This window comes from Cherax quadricarinatus, chromosome 68 (genome assembly GCF_038502225.1).
Source record: "Cherax quadricarinatus isolate ZL_2023a chromosome 68, ASM3850222v1, whole genome shotgun sequence".
Taxonomy (NCBI): domain Eukaryota; kingdom Metazoa; phylum Arthropoda; class Malacostraca; order Decapoda; family Parastacidae; genus Cherax; species Cherax quadricarinatus.
Window position 1 is genome coordinate 23,692,464 of NC_091359.1, and position 22,286 is coordinate 23,714,749.

General features: G+C 41.3%; 1 protein-coding gene across 1 annotated transcript in view; it reads right to left on the reverse strand.

Annotated features, from left to right (window-relative positions):
- Positions 1-2,715: 2,715 nt before the first annotated feature.
- The window catches only part of LOC128697924 (rho-related BTB domain-containing protein 1-like), a 71,435-nt gene continuing 51,864 nt past the window's right edge, over positions 2,716-22,286 (reverse strand). Inside the window, exons 2-4 of the mRNA XM_070099532.1 lie at positions 6,736-6,839; positions 2,911-3,108; positions 2,716-2,725 (exon numbers count right to left, since the gene is read on the reverse strand). Coding sequence (XP_069955633.1) covers positions 2,716-2,725; positions 2,911-3,108; positions 6,736-6,839 — 312 coding nt within the window. The remainder of the gene's footprint in view (positions 2,726-2,910; positions 3,109-6,735; positions 6,840-22,286) is intronic.

Sequence of the window (22,286 nt, forward strand, 5' to 3'; positions counted from 1 at the left end):
GGGGTCCACTGTATCTCATGACTTTATTCAAAAAGAACTAACCAGGTTAAACCCAACTAAGAGCACTGTCCTGGATAACATGCAGTCTAAGTTCCTAAAAGATGGTGCTTCTGAACTGTCAATCCCTACTGCTCACATAATAAATCTGTCAATCACCACTAATACCATACCAGAGGGATTCAAGGAGGCCAGAGTTACTCCTATTTTCAAGAAAAATAGTAGTAGGCCTGTTAGTATACTCAATATAATATCCAAAATTATAGAGAGAGCAGTGTACTGTCAAGTAGTTAAGTACCTTAATGATAACAACATTCTCCATAGCTACCAATCAGGATTTAGAAGATCTTACTCAACCGACACTTCCCTAATTAATCTGATGGATTACCTGAGAACTGAAATGTCAATGGGGAACCTCATAGGTATGGTAACCTTAGACCTGCAAAACGCCTTCGATACTGTCAACCACAACATATTATGTAAGAAACTTCAAGCTATTGGTATAGGTTCAGTAGACTGGTTTAAGTCCTACCTTAGCAACAGGAGACAAATTGTCAAAATCAACAAAACGGGATCAGAACCCCTGCCGATAGCATGTGGAGTTCCCCAAGGTAGTATTCTGGGCCCCTTATTATTCTTATGCTATGTCAATGACATGCCTATCAGTGTCAAGTGCAAACTCCTACTGCATGCAGATGACAGTGCTCTGTTAGTGTCAGGTAAAGACCGACGAGATATAGCTAATGTATTAACACTGGAACTGGAGTCCTGCAGCAAATGGTTAGTAGACAATAAACTATCATTACACCTCAGGAAAACTGAAGTCATTCTCTTTGGCATGAAACATAAACTGAGAAGGGTAAATAATTTTAATGTCCAATGTAATGGGGAGCCCATCACTTTGGTTTCATCAGTAAAATATCTGGGAATCCCCTTTGACCCATGCATGTCAGGAGAATTGATAGGGAACAGTGTAGTAAAGAAAGCGAATGACAAACTGAAGTTCCTCTATAGACAAACACAGTGTCTACCTACTGAGGCTCACAGGACCCTATGTCTAGCCCTTATACAGTGTCATATGGATTACGCTTGCTCTTCATGGTACTCTGCCTTGACAAAAAAACTGAAAGATAGACTGCAAATCACCCAGAACAAAATTGTAAGATTCATCCTGGGCCTGGGTCCAAGAGAACATGTAGGCCAGAATGAATTACAGCAGTTGGATATGCTGAATGTTGAAGACAAAGTAAAACAACTGAAGCTAAATCATGTTTATAAAATTGCTCACAAACAGTGTCCAGAAAATCTTGCTGTCAATTTTGTCAAGGTTGGGAACCAAAGCAATCATAGTACTAGGGGGAGAGAGCACAACTTTGTAGTACCCACAGTCAGTGGCCAGGCTTCAAACACCTTTTATTGTACAGCAATAAAGGAATGGAACAGAATGCCCACACATGTCAAAGCCAGTCATAGCATGAACCAGTTCAAGAAGAATGCCAAAAGGTGTCTGCTGATAAATGTAGCTACAGAAAGGGAGGGGAATGATTTTTTATTTTTTAGCTAACACACGTGTAATTTTACCTTATTCCTAGTAATGACCCTCGTATTGTAGTCTTAATGACCCTCGTGTAGTATAGTCTTTTTAGTATAATAATAATATGTTATCTTCATTATAGAATAATAAGAAAATATTATAACCTTTATATTATAATAATACCTAGGTAGTAGGTTGGTAGACAGCAACCGCCCAGGGAGGTACTACCGTCCTGCCAAGTGAGTGTAAAATGAAAGCCTGTAATTGTTTTACATGGTGGTAGGATTGCTGGTGTCCTTTTTTCTGTCTCATAAACATGCAAGATTTTAGGTACGTCTTGCTACTTCTGCTTACACTTAGGTCACACTACACATGCATGTACAAACATATATATATACACACCCCTCTGGGTTTTCTTCTATTTTCTTTCTAGTTCTTGTTCTTGTTTATTTCCTCTTACCTTCATGGGGAAGTGGAACAGAATTCTTCCTCCGTAAGCCATGCGTGTTGTAAGAGGCTACTAAAATGCCGGGAGCAAGGGGCTAGTAACCCCTTCTCCTGTATAAATAACTAAATTTAAAAAGAGAAACTTTTGTTTTTCTTTTTTTGGCCCACCCTGCCTCAGTGGGATACGGCCGGTTTGTTGAAAGATTATAATAATAAGGTAAAAGGACCCCAATGGAAATAAGTCAGTCTGTCTGACTTTTTTTGGTTATCCTAGGTTCTCTATACATATGCTGCTATGTATGATAATCTATGTAACTGTATTTGTGTATACCTGAATAAACTTACTTACTTATTACAGTACCTTATCATTGTTTTTTACCAATTTTGAGACCTATAAAACTGTTGGTTGGTGTAATGAACATAACCTTATTTTCCCCATATGTTCTTACGTTCAGCTGGCACACAGTTTTTATTACAAGCTGTTTTCAGGAACATAACTATTGTGTTATCCAACGGTCAACTGATTGTAAAAGTTCTCTTGAGTGAAACATCACAACAAATGTCCTAGTACAGTACTGCACATGGGGTCTTATGTTATATAACACTGGTACAATATAACAAACAAAAAAAAAAGTTACAAAGGTTATGATGTGTTTACATTTCATAATCTGATTGGTACAAAGAAAGCCACAATGATGCCAAGGCATTTCAGACAGACTTAACCTAATACTTAAAGACTACTTAAGTCTGGACAAGTAAAAAGTGGCAAATTTCAAATATTCAATATTTTACTCTATTATTAATATGAGGTAGTACAATTTATGATACAAATAGTATACATTTAAAAACTTGTGTTCAAAGAGATATTCTCATGGCAGTTTCTGTGACTCACCTCAGCAGATAAATAAAGAGTGCAGTATACAGTCACTTACCTAACCAGAGGTGATCGATCTTGACAGTAACTGAGGTACTGTTCATCTTTGCAGATATATCTAAGGTCATTTTTGCATCCTACGAGAAGTATTGGTGTATTAGGACAAAACCGTCGAATCTCCGGATACCACATCACCCGGCAATTCCGTAAAGACACTGGATTTGCCACTGAGAAGCAAAGCAGGACCACGTCCGACCTGTAATGAGAAACAATTTGGGATTTTTGCCACTCTTGAGAGCCTGTTATTTCAAGAAATATACATGCACTCATGAATGAAGCCTTAAATGAAACAACAGTGAAGATGAAGCAATAGTACTGAAGTTTATATTCAAGAGTAACAGTATTATCATAAGCTCAGGGAAAGAGATGCCCTTTCAGCTGAGAACTGACAGCATGAGCATACTCAATGATGAATCAGACACATGTGCAACATCTAGGTATCTTTACTTTATAGACAATTCCTGTGGCTTGATCGCTATGGTGTCCTGTAGCTCAATTGCTATTGCTAGCATACTCAGCTCACACACTGAAGTCTGGGGATTGATCCCTCGATATGACTGGAAAACATCAGGATGTGTTTCCATAAAACACCTGCTGTCCCTGTTCACCCATCAGTAAAATGGGTACCTGGTTGTTAGTTGACTGGTGTGGGTTGCATCCTGGGACAAAATTGACCTAATTTGCCTGAAATGCTCTGCATAACAAGGGGCTTTCTATTAGTAATAGGTCATTGATGTCAACTAGGCCTGTATACCTTGTACATGTACTTGTAGAAATATAATATTATTATTATAGATGGACATAATGTGAAGACTAGAAATATACACAGAAGGCAGTGGAAGGCAAGGTAATCAGTCCCTCACTAGGGACAGGTGATGAGTACTGTAATCTCGGGCCCCAAAATTTGGAAGTCATTACCAGTAAATACTAAAGTAACCCGGTCTGAACATCAATTTAAGACTCTTCTCAAAAACCACCTACTCCCCCTAAACTAAATACAGTACTCAATATTTAACTTTACCAAAAAATCTCCCAATTACCTAAATTTTAAAACTTCAAAACTAGATGCCCAAAGTTCATTCATTGATTAATACTTACTACATTGTAGTATAAATACCTACCCAAAACAATACTGCCTTACACCCAATTGTAGCATTCTATACTGTAAACTACTTTCAACAACTCACAATGTTATATTCCCATAATATAATTTCAATATTTATTTGTGAAACTACTGCAATTTGAGTAAAATTACTGTCTACATAAATAAAGAGAGACATACAACTTGAACAAACTATGATCAATTTCTTTAGTATTAAGTAGTCTGTAAGCCATTAAATTAAGTCTGCCCATAATGCCTAGGCATGATAGTGGCTCTCTTTGTACTGTAGGTGGCCCGGTGGCCTGGTGGCTAAAGCTCCCGCTTCACACATGGAGGGCCCGGGTTTGATTCCCGGCGGGGTGGAAACATTTCGACACGTTTCCTTACACCTGTTGTCCTGTTCACCTAGCAGCAAATAGGTACCTGGGTGTTAGTCGACTGGTGTGGGTCGCATCTTGGGGGACAAGATTAAGGACCCCAATGGAAATAAGTTAGACAGTCCTCGATGACGCACTGACTTTCTTGGGTTATCCTGGGTGGCTAACCCTCCGGGGTTAAAAATCCGAACGAAATCTTATCTTATCTTATCTTAACTCATTTCTATAATTTCATAATCTCAATGTAATCTTGCAAGGAAATAAAATTTGTTTATTAGTTTGAAGAATCTAAAGCACAGGCAGGAAAACTGATGTTTCAGATTCTTCAAGACTAAAGTGCTCATCACATGCTCCTGGGCTGAGGGACTGATTACCTCATCTTCTACTGTCTTCTGTATATATTTATAGTCTTCACATTATGTCCACATATTATACTGATTAAGCCTATGGATGACAAAACATCTATAAAGTAAAGATACCCAGATGTTGCACATGTGTCATCATCATGTTGGTACTGTATACCAGGCCAAACAATGAAACAATTATACCAAATGCAATTAGTGGCATAGTACAGGTCTCCCTCAACATTCACGTTTTCAACTTTCACGGGCTTCACACATTCGCGAATTCCCAACCGCCAAATCATATTTAAGTTTCCCGCCACCTGCGAGTCCCTACTACCCTCCCTCCAACCCCCGCAACTGGCAGCCAGCCCTCCCACCACTCAGTGTGGTGAGTGTTTTGTTTGTTCATTATTTGCTATTAAACTACAGTATAAATAATGTAAACCCATTCATGACTGCATATTGGAATGGCTATTCGGACAGGTATTAGACGGTGACATCATGTGTTTACTCTTGAACACTGCAAAGAATTAAACATTTCTGCTACAGCTAATAATAACAATAGTAATAATAATAATAATAATAATAATAATAATACGATATAATTGAAGAAGGAAATTGTACAAAAATATGAGGGAGTGGTTGACACATCACCAGTGTGACTTTGTTTATGCTGGAGTGAACATTAGTCTCCCTGCTCTTCCAAACATTTCACAATAATTCATTGTGTTTGGTGCTTGTAGATTGAGTGTGACTGGAGTGGTAGAGGCAGTGATTGAGGCAATGGCATTTAATAACATACATGTTAATAATAATACATGTTATTAATAATATGTACTATTATTATTTATAACAAATATGTTATTAAATACATACATGTTAATAATAATACATGTTATCAATAATAACATGTACTATTATTATTTATAACATATATGTTATTAAATACCACTGCCTCAACCGCTGAATTATTGTGAAATGTTTGGAAGAGCAGGGAGACTAATGTTCACTCCAGCATAAACAAAGTCACACTGACGATGTGTCAACCACTCCCTCGTATTTTTGTACAATTTCCTTCTTCAATTATATCGTATTTATTATTATTATTATTATTATTATTATTATTATTATTATTATTACTATTGTTATTATTAGCAATAGCAGAAATGTTCGATTCTTTGCTGTGTTCAAGAGTAAACACATGATGTCACCGTCTAATACCTTTCCTAATAGCCATTCCAATATGCAGTCATGGATGAGTTTACATTATTTATTCTGTAGTTTAATAGCAAATAATGAACAAACAAAACACTCACCACACTGAGTGGTGGGAGGGCTGGCTGCCAGTTGTGGGGGTCGGAGGGAGGGTAGTAGGGACTCGCAGTGGTGGAGGCAGTGGTGGAGTCTGTGGTATTTAATAACATACATGTTATTAACATACATGTTATTAAATAACATACGTTATTAAAGCATAACATGTATATATTTAGTACAATTTACGGCATTTTCATGTATTTTATGATTATTCATGGTTCAACAAGTTAAAGAAGCAGTATTTTTTTTTATTATCAAACTGGCCTATTCCCATCAAGGCAGGGTGGCAGTATTGTAATATATTTCCCTACAATATATTGGGGCACCAAACATTCACGGTTTTTCAACATTCGCGAGGCTCTTGATCCCCTAACCCTTGCGAATGTTGAGGGAGACCTGTATATTTAATACAGTAGTAGAAAAAAACATTTGCAGTACGCAGTAGCTTAAACAGTTTAAAAGTCTGTAAGATATGACACAGCATCCACTACATACAACCCACTACACATAACCGACTAAACAACCCGCTACATGTAACCCACTGCACACAACCCACTACACGTAACCCACTGCACACAACCCACTACACACAACCCACTACACACAACTCACTACACACAACTCACTACACATAACCCACTACACACAACCCACTACACATAATCTTCGTACATTTATAGGCTTACCTGCCATAGGCGAAGCGTCGATCTTTGTCATGGTCCCCAAAGGTGTCCCACAAACGGAGGGAGACATTCACACCGTCAACTACCACACATGATCTCTCCAGTACCTGAAATGCACACGTTTTTCTATTATAATTTGTTCTTAAAATACCGCTGATTCAAGGATCAATTCACGTAGCTCAGAATTCAGTGTTATTTTCTGCTTACAGAAGATATCTTTTGGCTATAAGATTTTGTTCGGATTTTTAATCCCGGAGGGTCAGTCACTCAGAGTAACCCAAGAAAGTCAGTGCGTCATTGAGGGACTGTCTGTCTATCTTATTTCCACTGTGGTCCTCAGTTTTGTCCCCCAAGATGCAACCCACACCAATCCACTTACACCCAGGTACATGCTTGCAAGGTGAACAGGACAACAAGTTTACGGAAACACAGCTGTTAAAAACAACAGACATAGCCCCACTCCACAAGGGGGCAGTAAAGCAATAGCAAAGAACTACAGACCAATAGCGCTAACATCCCATATAAAAATCTTTGAAAGGGTTCTAAGAAGCAAGATCACCACCCATCTAGATACTCATCAGTTACACAACCCAGGGAAGCATGGGTTTAGAGTAGGTTGCTCCTGTCTGTCCCAACTATTGGACCACTATGACAGGGTCCTGGATGCTCTAGAAGACAAACAAAACACAGATGTAGTATACACAGACTTTGCAAAAGCCTTTGACAAGTGTGACCATGGTGTAATAGCGCACAAAATGCGTGATAAAGGAATAACAGCAAAAGTTGGTAGATGGATCTATAATTTCCTAAAAAATAGAACACAAAGAGTAGTAGTAAACAGAGTAAAGGTGGCTATGGCAAAAAGCTGTTCCACAAGGCACAGTACTCACTCCCATTCTGTTCATCATCCTCATATCTGACACAGACAGGGATGTAAGCCACAGCCCCGTGTCTTCCTTTGCATGACAGTGTCCTCCACTGAAGATACTGCAAGACTCCAGGCAGACATCAACCAAATCTTTAAATGGGCCACAGAAAACACTATGAAGTTCAATGATGAGAAATTTCAATTACTCCGATATGGAAAACATGAGGAAATTAAAACTGTATCGGAGTATAAAACAAATTCCAACTACACAATGGAGCGAAAAACTAATGTAAAAGTGATAATGTCAAAGGATCTCACCTTCAAAGACCACAACATTGTATCAATCGCATCTGCTAGAAAAATGACAGGATGGATAATAAGAGCCTTCAAAACTAGGGAGGCCAAGCCCATGATGACACTCTTCAGGTCGCTTGTTCTATCTAGGCCGGAATATTGCTGCACACTAACAGCACCTTACAAGGAAGGTGAAATTGCTGACCTAGAAAATGTAGAGAACCTTCACGGCACACATAACTGTGATAAAACACCTCAATTACGGGGAATACTTAAAGTTCCTTAACCTGTACTCCCTAGAAGGCAGGAGAGATACATGATTATATACACTTGGAAAATCCTTGAAGGATTAACACTAAATCTGCACATGAAAATCACTCCCTATGAAAGCAAAAGATTCGGCAGATGATGCAACATCTCCCAATGAAAAGCAGGGGCACAACTAGCACGATAAGAGACAACACAATAAGTGTCAGGGGCCCAAGACTGTTCAACTGCCTCCCAACATACATAAGGGGGATTGCCAACAGACCCCTGGCTGTCTTCACGAAGGCACTGGACAGGCACCTAAATTCAGTACCTGACCAGCCGGGCTGTGGTTCGTATGTTGGGTTGCGTGTGGCCAACAGTAGCAGCATGGTTGATCAGGCCCTGATCCACCATGAGGCCTGGTCACAGACCGGGCCACGGGGGCATTGATTCCCAAAACCCTCTCCAGGTATACTCCAGGTAAACACGTCCAATGTTTCCACCCATGCCGGGGATCGAACACATGTGAAACGAGAGCTTTGCCTATCAGGCCACGGGCCTGGACAATTTTGTTCTAAATCAACAACTTTTTGACAAAAATGTTTTATTATAGTTGAATGACTGTGCAACCACATATTGATGAGTATATATAGGTACTGTAGGTGAGTACCCTACATACAGCTGAGTAAATATAGGTGGGTAAGTACCCTACATACAACTGATTACACATAGGTGGGGAAGTACCCTACATATAGCTGAGTAAATATAGGTGGGCGAATACTCTGCACATTGTCCCGTGGCCTGGTTGGCAACGCTCTTGCCTCACGCACTGAGTGTCCGTGGTTCGATCCTCGATACAGGTGGAAATGCCGGGCACGTTTCCTTACACCTGCTGTTCCTGTTCACCTAGCGGTAAGTACCTGGGTGTTAGTTGACTGGTGTGGGTGGCATCCTGTGGGCAAGATTAAAGGACCCCAATGGAAATAAGACAGTCATCGATCACGCACTGACTTTACAAAACAAGCTATAAATTAAGGAGCTACATAAGAGTTTGATGTATATAGAATTTGTGTAATATTTTATATGGAAGACAAAGAGAAAACTTGGCATTACTGTTGCGTGTTATCTCCTGACCTTTGCCAGATTCTCTTCTTGCCATGTGGACCCCTGAGGCTGTGCATGCAGTCACCCATCCAGTTACTGTTCAAACCATATGGTGCTCACTCGATCATTCCGACTTACCAAGTAACACACACACACATGATCTATGGTTGGCATTAATTACAGCCTTATTTAAAGTTCACTGTAATTCTTAGACATCGTATATACAAGAAATCAGTTAATTAATGCATTACAGTGGACCCCCGGTTCACGTTATTAATCCTTTCCTGAGAGCTCATCGTAAAGCAAAATTATCGGAAAGCGAATCAATTTTCTCCATAAGAAATAATGAAAATCAAATTAATCCGTGCAAGACACCCAAAAGTATGAAAAAAAAACTTTTACCACATGAAATATTAAGTTTAATGCAATAGAATAATTACAGTAACAATAATAACAATAGAATAATCACAATAGAATAATTGACACTTACCTTTAATGAAGATCTGGTGATGATTGAAAGGATGGGAGGAGGGGAGAATGTCGAAGTTTTTAATGTTTAGAAGGAGAATCCCCTTCCATTAGGACTTGAGGTAGCAAATCCTTTTCCAGGGTTACTTCCCTTCTTCTTTTAACCCTTAAACAGTCCAAACAGATCGACGTTCAAATTCGTAGTGCTACAAAAGTAGATCTACTTTTTTTTACATATTTTCAAATATAACAAAAAAAAATGTAGATAAAAGTTTTTTACACATTTTCACATGTAAAACAAAAAAAAACCCTACATTTTTTACATACTTTCAGATGTTGAAAAAACGTATATATATGTTTGGACCATTTAAGGGTTAATGCCACTAAGACCAGCTTGAGAGTCACTGGACTTCTGTTGCACAACATATCTGTCCATAGAGGCCTGTACCTCTCATTCCTTTATGACTTTCCTAAAGTGGTTCACAACATTGTCAGTGTAATAGTCACCATCACGGCTTGCAATAGCTGTGTTAGGGTGATTTTCATCCATAAAGGTTTGCAGTTCAACCCACTGTGCACACATTTCCTTAATTTTTGAAGTAGGCACAATGGATTCCACAACTGGCATAGGCTTCTCAGGGTTAGCCCCAAACCCTTCAAAATCTTTCTTAATTTCCATACTAATTCTCACCCTTTTTACCACAGGGTTGGCACTAGAAGCTTTCTTGGGGCCCATGGTGGTTTATTTTGCAGAAACAAGCACCAAAAACAGTGATAATATGGATAATATGGAATGTACCAAGTGTATTCTTATATGCGCGCACACTGGCTGGCTTGTAAACACTGGCACACACGGGGCAGTTCAGGCCACACATGGACACATCTCGTACGAATCGTATCGCATACCGGGTTTTGTAACGGGAACCGAGGCAAATTTTTTGCGATATACAATGCTTTTGATACTGGATTTATCGGATATCGATGACTTCGCGAACCGGGGGTCCACTGTATTAGTTTTAAGAAAGACTTAAGTTTGCCTTAAATGGCCTTCATACAAAGGGTCTTTCCGCATTGCTGTTGGGCCGTGCGGACGTGCTGCGCAGTAGCTCCTGATTGAGTTGGCTTTTGCGCAGTGTTGACATGTACTTAGCTCTGTGAAGACCTGTTTGCGCGCTCTCTACGAATTGAAGCAAGATGCCCTCCATCGAGCAACTTTACCAACAGCTTAAGGAAGAATTGAGGATAGCGAAGTTGGAGATTCGGCAACTGACCGAGGAAAACAAGAAGATTCGTAGTAGTCCTCCTGTTTTGAGTCCTCAGGTCAAGAAGGGAAACTGGTCAGTGACTAGACAGCAGGGAACGAAGTTGACGATCAAGAAGACGAATGGAAAGATAGAAATGATGAAGAAGAAAGAGACTGCCGTGGAAACTGTTGTGGAAACATCTAATACATTCTCAGTGCTACCCAACGAATGTGAGTCGACTACTGGGAACGTCACGACGAACGACATTAAGGAAGGTAAGAATGTTGTTGTTGGGGATAGCCAAGTTAGGTATATGGATAGGGCGTTCTGCTTGAAGGACAGGAGTAGGAGACAGAGAGTTTGCTTTCTTGGGGCTGGGATGGAGGATATTGTTAGTCGTCTGGATGACATCATGAGAGGTAATGGGAGCAATCCTATTATCTGTCTCAGTGCTGGAGGCAACGATGTTGGCAGACGTAGGAGTGAAGACCTGATTAGCAGGTATAGGTCAGCAATAGAAATAATTAGGAGTAAGGGTGGGAACCCTGTCATATGTGGTATTTTGCCAAGGAGAGGAGTTGGAAATGAATGGTTGTCCAGGGCAACTGGTGTCAATTGCTGGCTGGACAAATACTGTAAGGAAAATGAGGTAACATTCATTGACAACTGGGACCTCTTCTATGGCAGAAATGACATGTATGCCAGGGATGGGGATCACTTATCTAGGTCTGGGGTGGTAGCACTGGCAACTGCAGTGGAGGGAGCAGTTAGGACTTTAAACTAGGAATAGTTAGTGGTATGGGTTTTGGCAGGAAAACAGTGAAGTCCCAGTGTAGTAATATTACGAGTTCTAGGGGAACTAGTAATAAGCAGAACGAGGTAGATATTGAAAAGCCAGGGACTTTGGGTGATAAGGACAGTAATAGGTTTAGTAGAAAAACAGAAATGAGCAGGAAGGGTAAAGAGAAAGGAGAGTCTTTCAATGTTTATTATGCTAATTGCCGTAGTGCTAGGAATAAGATGGACGAGTTGAGATTAGTTGCTAGTGCAGGTAACATTGATGTATTTGCCTTAACTGAGACGTGGTTTAATTCAAAAAGTCGGGACATGCCTGCGGAATGTCATATTCAGGGTTTTAAATTGTTCCAAGTAGATAGAAGTATCGGGAAGGGGGGTGGGGTGGCATTGTATGTCCGAGATCGCTTGAACTTTTGCATAAAAACGGGTATTAAGTCTGAAGTAACACATACAGAGTCTGTTTGGATAGAATTTTCAGAGGGGCATGAAAAACTGATTTTAGGAGTGATATACCATCCCCCAAACTTAGATAGGGACCAAGGGAGACTACTATGGGAGGAAATTGTTAAGGCCACAAGGCACGATAATGTAGTAATTCTAGGAGACTTTAACTTTAGTCATATTGATTGGAATTTCTTGACTGGGAATTTAGAATCATACGACTTCTTAGAAGTAGTTCAGGATTGTTTTTTGAAGCAGTTTGTGACAGAACCTACAAGGGGAAATAACCTGCTTGACTTAGTTATGGCAAACAATGAATCCCTTGTTAATAATTTAGAAATTTCAGAGGAACTGGGTGCTAGCGACCACAAATCAACTACATTTAGCATTGAATGGAAGTACGATAGTAGCTATAACTCAGTAACAGTCCCAGATTTTCGCTTAGCAGATTACGATGGGCTTAGAGAACACTTATCATCTGTTGACTGGGGTAACGAAGTGAGATATCAATATGACAGTTTTCAGAACACTATACATGCTGCTCAAAGAACTTTTATCCCATATAAAGAAATTAGATCAAATAGAAATGACCCAAAATGGATGAATAATAGGCTCAAATATCTACTAGAGCATAAGAAAGGAATTTATAAGCGTATCAAAAGAGGTGAGGCTCATCTTATGAATCAGTATATTGACATTAAGAGGGACATTAAAAAGGGGATAAGAAAAGCTAAAAGGGACTATGAAATTAAAGTTGCTAGGGATTCTAAAACTAACCCAAAAAGTTTTTTCCAGGTCTATAGAACAAAAGTTAGAGATAAGATAGGTCCCCTTAAAAATAACTATGAGCACCTTACTGACAAAGAGAATGATATGTGCTCGATTTTTAATAATTATTTTCTCTCAGTTTTTACACAGGAAGACACTAACAATATTCCAGTAATTAATTTTTATAGTGGGCTAGAAGAAGATAAATTATGTAACATCACAGTCACTAGTGAAATGGTTGTGAAGCAGATAGACAGACTGAAGCAAAATAAGTCGCCGGGTCCTGATGAGGTTTTTTCAAGGGTTCTTAAGGAATGCAAAATGGAACTCTGTGAACCATTAACTAATATTTTTAATTTATCTCTTCAAACAGGTGTAGTGTCTGATATGTGGAAGATGGCTAATGTAATTCCTATTTTTACCGTCAAATTACCGCCCAATAAGCCTGACCTCAATTGTAGGCAAATTACTAGTCAATTATAGCTGAGATTATAAGAAGCCATCTCGATAAGCATAGCTTGATTAACGATACTCAGCATGGATTCACAAGAGGCCGGTCTTGTCTAACTAATTTATTAACTTTCTTCAGTAAAGCTTTTGAGGCTGTTGACCACGATAAAGAATTTGATATTATTTACTTAGATTTTAGTAAGGCTTTTGATAGAGTTCCGCACCATAGACTGTTAAAGAAAGTGGCAGCTCATGGCATTGGGGGAAAAGTGCTCTCGTGGATCGAGTCATGGCTCACTGACAGGAAGCAGAGAGTGTCCATAAATGGGGTTAAATCCGAGTGGGGATCTGTAACAAGTGGCGTTCCACAGGGATCAGTCTTGGGCCCGTTGTTGTTTATAATATATATCAATGATCTTGATGAGGGAATTACTAGTGATATGAGCAAATTCGCCGATGACACAAAGATAGGTAGGATAATTGATTCAAACGTAGATGTTATGGAACTTCAGGAGGATTTAAACAAACTCTATTCTTGGTCAGAAAAGTGGCAGATGCAGTTCAATGTAGATAAATGCAAGGTTCTGAAGCTTGGGAGTGCCCTTAACCCTAGTACTTATAAGTTAAATGATGTAGAACTTAGCCATACAGATTGCAAAAAGGACTTGGGGGTTATGGCGAGCAGCAACCTTAAACCAAGACAGCAATGCCTAAGCGTATGTAATAAGGCAAATAGATTACTGGGATTTATATCAAGAAGTGTAAGCAACAGAAGTCCAGAGGTCATACTGCAGCTTTATACATCATTAGTAAGGCCTCACCTAGATTATGCAGCTCAGTTCTGCTCTCCATATTACAGAATGGACATAAATTCGTTAGAAAACATTCAGTGTAGGATGACTAAATTAATACATAGCATTAGAAATCTTCCTTATGAAGAAAGATTGAAGACTCTTAAGTTACATTCACTTGTTAGACGAAGAATGAGGGGAGACCTGATCGAAGTGTATAAGTGGAAGATAGGTATTAATAAAGGGGATATTAATAAGGTCTTGAGGATGTCTCTCCAAGAGAGAACCTGCAGTAATGGATTTAAATTAGATAAGTTTAGATTTAGAAAGGACATAGGAAAGTATTGGTTTGGAAATAGGGTAGTTGATGAGTGGAACAGTCTACCTAGTTGGGTTATTGAGGCTGGGACTTTGGGTAGTTTCAAATTTAGGGTGGATAAGTACATGAGTGGGAGGGGTTGGATTTGAGTGGGACTTTCACATCAGAGCTTATTTCTTGGGTGGCATTGAAAATTGGGTTGGGCAAATGTTTTGTTAGTGGGATGAATTGTAAAGGACCTGCCTAGTATGGGCCAACAGGCCTGCTGCAGTGTTCCTCCTTTCATAAGAACATAAGAACATAAGAAAGGAGGAACACTGCAGGAGGCCTGTTGGCCCATACTAGGCAGGTCCTTTACAATTCATCCCACTAACAAAACATTTGCTCAACCCTCGGTCAGTCGCCGAATCTCCACCTTCGCCAACCTCAATTCGTCCTTAAGCTGTTGGAAAAGTTGCTCGATGGAGGGCATCTTGCTTCAATTCGTAGAGAGCGCGCAAACAGGTCTTCACAGAGCTAAGTACACGTTCTTATGTTCTTATGTCACTCACCTCTGTACAAACATTTTTATAATGCTGAAATAATGAATCTTTAATCTTTAAAAGGGGTGGAGGGGTAAGCCAGAGGAAGGCCTCGGTCAGATGACCAAAAGCTCCAGCTGCGGGTCATGATATGACTAAGTCTCGAGTCAGTAAACACTTGTCCTGTTTCCTGACCAGTCTTACCTAACCTAACTTACAGTTAGTTGGCACATAATAAGTTTTATTATTAAAAAGTAAAGTTAATACAAGTTCCAGAAAAAAGACATTATTGATATGGTTTACACAGAGTCCTGGTTATGTAGAGTCAAAGACCAGTCAAAGACCAGTCAGAGACCAGAGTCAAAGACCAGTTAAAGACCAGTTAAAGACCAGTCAGAGACCAGAATCAAAGACCAGAATTGGAGACCAGTCACATTGTAGATGAATGGTTCGAAGAACCGACACGTTGATAAATTAGACACATGTGTAACTCTTGGGTATCTTTATTGAGGAAACGTTTCGCTACACAGTGGCTTCATCAGTCCACATAAAGGAGAAACGTAAAGAACAGGAGGAGAATGAGGTAATCAGTCCCTCAACCTTGAGTCAATGTGGTCAGTCCATCAATCTTGAATAGAATACAGCATAAGTGCCGAGAAGTAACTTATAAACCGTAGGCAGGAGAGGTGCAGCAGTCGTAGGTGGTGTCACATTTGTTCAATGTGGAAGTAGGTCGTGCACAAGGGTTAGGCAAGCAAAGAATTCCCAAGTATTAAGATCCCAAGAAGTTGCAGTGTCTGACAGGATTGTAGATGAATGGCTCAGAGAACCGACATGTTGATAAATTAGACACATGTGAAGCTCTTGGGTATCTTTATTGAGGAAACGTTTCGCCACACAGTGGCTTCATCAGTCCATACAAAGGAGATGAAGCCACTGTGTGGCAAAACGTTTCCTCAATAAAGATACCCAAGAGTTGCACATGTGTCTAATTTATCAGACCAGTCAGAGACCAGAATCAAAGATCAGAGCTGGAGACCAGTCAGAAACCAGAGTCAAAGACCAGTCAAACACTAGATTCAAAGACCATGATAGAGACGGCATGTACCTCCTGACACTAGAGCACTAAGAGCTGTAGTAAGATAACTTGTCAGTGCTGTTGTAAGACAACTTGTCATTGTTGTTGTAAGATAACCTGTCAGTGTTGTTGTAAGATAACCTGTCAGTGTTGTTGTAAGATAACCTGTCATTGTTGTTGTAAGATAACATGTCAGTGTTGTTGTAAGATAACCTGTCATTGTTGTTGTAAGATAACATGTCAGTGTTGTTGTAAGATAACCTGTCAGTGTTGTGTAAGATAACCTGTCAGTGCTGCTGTAAGATAACCTGTCAGTACTGTTGTAAGATAACCTGCTAGTGTTGTTGTAAGATAACCTGTCAGTGCTGTTGTAAGATAACCTGTCAGTACTGCTGTAAGATAACCTGTCAGTGCTGCTGTAAGATAACCTGTCAGTACTGTTGTATGATAGCCTGCCAGTGTTGTTGTAAGATAACCTCTCAGTGTTGTTGTAAGATAACTTTTCAGGACTATTGTAAGATAACCTGTCAGTACTGTTGTAAGATAACCTGTCAGTAATGTTGTAAGACAACCTGTCAGTGTTCTTGTAAGATTACCTGTCACTACTGTTGTATGATAACCTGTCAGTGTTGTTGTAAGACAACCTGTCAGTGCTGTTGTAACATAACCTGTCAATACTGATGTAAGATAACCTGTCAGTACTGTTGTAAGATAAGCTGTCAGTGCTGCTGTAAGATAACCTGTCAGTGTTGTTGTAAGAAAGCCTGTCAGTACTGTTGTAAGATAACCTGTCAGTAATGGTGTAAGATAACCTGTCAGTACTGGTGTAAGATAACCTGTCAGTGTTGTTGTAAGATAACCTGTCAGTACTGCTGTAAGATAACCTGTCAGTGCTGTTGTAAAATGACCTGTCAGTACTGTAGTAAGATAACCTGTCAATGTTGTAAGATAACCTGCCAGTACTGTTGTAAGATAACCTGTCAGTAATGGTGTAAGATAACCTGTCAATGCTGTTGTAAGATAACCTGTCAGTGCTGTTGTAAGATAACCTGACAGTGCTGTTATAAGATAACCCGTTAGTACTGTTGTAAGATAACCCGTCAGTGCTGTTGTAAGATAACCCATCAGTACTTTTGTAAGATAACCTGCCAGTACTGCTGTAAGAAAACCTGTCAATGCTGCTGTAAGATAACCTCTCAGTACTGTTGTATGATAACCTGCCAGTGTTGTTGTAAGCTAACCTGCCAGTGTTGTTGTAAGATAACCTGTCAGTACTGTAGTAAGATAACCTGTCAGTACTGTTGTAAGATAACCTGTCAGTGCTGTTGTAAGATAACCTGTCAGTGCTGTTGTAAGATAACCTGTCAGTGCTGTTGTAAGATAACATGTCAGTGCTGTTGTAAGATAACCTGTCAGTGCTGTTGTAAGATAACCTGTCAGTGTTGTTGCAAGATAACCTGTCAGTGTTGTTGTAAGATAACCTGTCAGTACTGTTGTAAGATAACCTGTCAGTGTTGTTGCAAGATAACCTGTCAGTGCTGTTGTAAGATAACCTGTCAGTGTTGTTGTAAGATAACCTGTCAGTGCTGTTGTAAGATAACCTGTCAATACTGCTGTAAGATAAACTGTCATTGCAGTTGTAAGATAACCTGTCAGTGCTGTTGTAAGATAATTTGTATGTCGTTATCATGTCCCCCCTATCTCTCCTGTCCTCCAGTGTCGTCAGGTTGATTTCCCTTAACCTCTCCTCGTAGGACATACCCCTTAGCTCTGGGACTAGTCTTGTTGCAAACCTTTGCACTTTCTCTAGTTTCTTTACGTGCTTGGCTAGGTGTGGGTTCCAAACTGGTGCCGCATACTCCAATATGGGCCTAACGTACACGGTGTACAGGGTCCTGAACGATTCCTTATTAAGATGTCGGAATGCTGTTCTGAGGTTTGCCAGGCGCCTATATGCTGCAGCAGTTATTTGGTTGATGTGTGCTTCAGGAGATGTGCCTGGTGTTATACTCACCCCAAGATCTGTTAGTGCTGGTGTAAGATAACCTGTCAGTGCTGTTGTAAGATAACCTGTCAGTGCTGTTGTATGATAACCTGTCAGTGCTGTTGTATGATAACCTGTCAGTGTTGTTGTATGATAACCTGTCAGTGCTGTTGTATGATAACCTGTCAGTGCTGTTGTATGATAACCTGTCAGTGCTGTTGTATGATAACCTGTCAGTGCTGTTGTATGATAACCTGTCAGTGCTGTTGTATGATAACCTGTCAGTGCTGTTGTATGATAACCTGTCAGTGCTGTTGTATGATAACCTGTCAGTGCTGTTGTATGATAACCTGTCAGTGCTGTTGTAAGATAACATGTCAGTGCTGTTGTAAGATAACATGTCAGTGCTGTTGTAAGATAACATGTCAGTGCTGTTGTAAGATAACATGTCAGTGCTGTTGTAAGATAACATGTCAGTGCTGTTGTAAGATAACATGTCAGTGCTGTTGTAAGATAACATGTCAGTGCTGTTGTAAGATAACATGTCAGTGTTGCTGTTGTTGGGTGATTCTTCCTGATGGATAAGGTACAACAATGCCAATATGGTTATCAATAGTTATCATCGGTTGTCAGTGGTTACGATTGGTCGTCAAATGTTGTCAATAGTCGTCAATGGTCGTCAATGGTTATCAATGATCGTCAATGGTATGGTATTACCGAGAAACTGGACAAACTTTATGATGACTTAAGAAATCGTAATGACACGATTGCAAACAAACCATACCCCCGGCCAGGATTGAACCCGCGGTCAGAGAGTCTCAAAACTCCAGCCCGTCGCGTTAGCCACTAGACCAGCTAGCCACAATAAGATTCATCCAACTAGGTATATTTCTACACCATAGGAAGGTTAGCACAGGCACCTCTGTGACCACAAATGCAAGTTTTTACAGACGAATCTCCAGCTAGCGTGGCCGTGACGAACTCTAGCTCAAGTCCCTTCACTGCCGTCAACGGGCTGGACTTTTGAGACTCTATGACCGCGGGTTCAATCCCGGCCGGGGGTATGGTTTATTTGCAATCGTGTCATTACGATTTCTTAAGTCATGTTGACGGCAGTGAAGGGACTTGAGCTAGAGTTCGTCACGGCCACGCTAGCTGGAGATTCGTCTGTAAAAACTTGCATTTGTGGTCACAGAAGTGCCTGTGCTAACCTTCCTATGGTGTAGAAATATACCTAGTTGGATGAATCTTATTGTGGCTAGCTGGTCTAGTGGCTAACGCGACGGGCTGGAGTTTTGAGACTCTATGACCGCGGGTTCAATCCCGGCCGGGGGTATGGTTTAACTTTATGATGGTCGAAACGTTACGATAAAATACCATAAACTACCTAATGCGTCATTCTAATATATATACCAAGTACGTGTATCTCCAATAGTAACAACAGGATGGTGTCTGGGTCCTCAGTCAAACCAGGGAACGGGAGGGGTTTGAACCCACGGCTAACGAGTGATACTTAGAGGCCTTGCCTTCCGTAATTTGTTTATAGTGATGTTGTTAAGATTTAGTGAGTTAGGTAATGCTGAGGCAAGACTGTGTGTAAGTCAGCTCGTCCCTTCACTGACAGTGCCCCTGGGTCCTTGAGGACATCGTACAACACTGCTGTTCTGACATATATTTACTCCTAACTTCATCTTTGGAGCATCCTACGACACTGCTCACGCAGGTCACATGCTCCTGGTACTTGGTTACCTTCCCAGGTCACATGCTAATGGTATTGGGTTACCTTCCCAGGCCACATACTCCTAGTATTGGGTTACCTTCCCAGGGCACTCCTGGTATTGGGGTACCTTCCCAGGTCACGTATTCCTGGTATTGGGTTACCTTCCCAGGTCACATGCTCCTGGTATTGGGTTACCTTCTCAGGGCACATACTCCTGGTATTGGGTTACCTTCCCAGGGCACATACTCCTGGTATAATGTTACCTTCCCAGGACACGTACTCCTGGTATTGGGTTACCTTCCCAGGCCACATACTCCTAGTATTGGGTTACCTTCCCAGGGCACTCCTGGTATTGGGGTACCTTCCCAGGTCACGTATTCCTGGTATTGGGTTACCTTCCCAGGGCACATACTCCTGGTATTGGGTTACCTTCCCAGGTCACATACTCCTGGTATTGGGTTACCTTCCCAGGGCACATACTCCTGATATTGGGTTACCTTCCCAGGTCACATACTCCTGGTATTGGGTTATCTTCTCAAGGCACATACTCCTGGTATTGGGTTACCTCCCCAGGGCACATACTCCTGGTATTGGGTTACCTTCCCAGGGCACGTACTCCTGGTATTGGGTTACCTTCCCAGTGCACATACTCCTTCCCAGGGCACATACTCCTGGTATTGGGTTACCTTCCCACTGCACATACTCCTGGTATTGGGTTACCTTCCCAGGGCACATACTCCTGGTATTGGGTTACCTTCCCAGGTCACATACTCCTGGTATTGGGTTACCTTCCCAGGTCACATACTCCTGGTATTGGGTTACCTTCCCAGGGCACATACTCCTGGTATTGGGTTACCTTCCCAGGTCACATACTCCTAGTATTGGGTTACCTTCCCAGGACACGTACTCCTGGTATTGGGTTACCTTCCCAGGTCACATACTCCTTGTATTGGGTTACCTTCCCAGGTCACATACTCCTGGTATTGGGTTACCTTCCCAGGGCACGTACTCCTGGTATTGGGTTACCTTCCCAGCGCACATACTCCTGGTATTGGGTTACCTTCCCAGGTCACATACTCCTGGTATTGGGTTACCTTCCCAGGTAACATACTCCTGGTATTGGGTTACCTTCAAAGGGCACATACTCCTGGTATTGGGTTATCTTCCCAGGTCACATACTCCTGGTATTGTGTTACCTTCCCAGGTCACATGCTCCTGGTATTGGGTTACCTTCCCAGGTCACATGCTCCTGGTATTGGGTTACCTTCTCAGGGCACATACTCCTGGTATTGGGTTACCTTCCCAGGTCACATGCTCCTGGTATTGGGTTACCTTCCCAGGTCACATGCTCCTGGTATTGGGCTACCTTCTCAGGGCACATGCTCCTGGTATTGGGTTACCTTCCTAGGTCACATACTCCTGGCACTGGGCTACCTTCTTAGGTAACATACTCCTTGTATTGGGTTAACTTCCCAGGGCACATACTCCTGGTATTGGGTTACCTTCGCAGGGCACATACTCCTGGTATTGGGTTACTTTCCTAGGTCACATACTCCTGGTATTGGGTTACCTTCCCAGGCCACATACTCCTTGTATTGGGTTAGCTTCCCAGGTCACATACTCCTGGTATTGGGTTACCTTCCCAGGGAACGTACTCCTGGTATTGGGTTACCTTCCCAGGGCACATACTCCTGGTACTGGGCTACCTTCCCAGGGCACATACTCTTGGTATTGGGCTACCTTCCTAGGTCACATACACCTGGTATTGGGTTACCTTCCCAGGTCACATACTCCTGGTATTGGGTTACCTTCCCAGGGCACATACTCCTGGTATTGGGTTACCTTCCCATGTCACATACTCCTGGTATTGGGTTACCTTCCCAGGTCACATGCTCCTGGTATTGGATTACCTTCCCAGGTCACATACTCCTGGTATTGGGTTACCTTCCCAGGTCACATGCTCCTGGTATTGGATTACCTTCCCAGGTCACATGCTTCTGGTACTGGGTTACCTTCTCAGGGCACATACTCCTGGTATTGGGTTACCTTCCCAGGGCACATACTCCTGGTATTGGGTTACCTTTGCAGGGCACATACTCCTGGTATTAGGTTACTTTCCTAGGTCACATACTCCTGGTATTGGGTTACTTTAATAGGTCACATACTCCTGGTATTGAGTTAGCTTCCCAGGTCACATACTCCTGGTACTGGGCTACCTTCCTAGGTCACATACTCCTGGTATTGGGTTACCTTCCCAGGCCACATACTCCTGGTATTGGGTTACCTTCCCAGGCCACATACTCCTGGTATTGGGTTAGCTTCCCAGGTCACATACTCCTGGTATTGGGTTACCTTCCCAGGGCACATACTCCTGGTATTGGGTTACCTTCCCAGGGCACATACTCCTGGTATTGGGCTACCTTCCCAGGGCACATACTCTTGGTATTGGGCTACCTT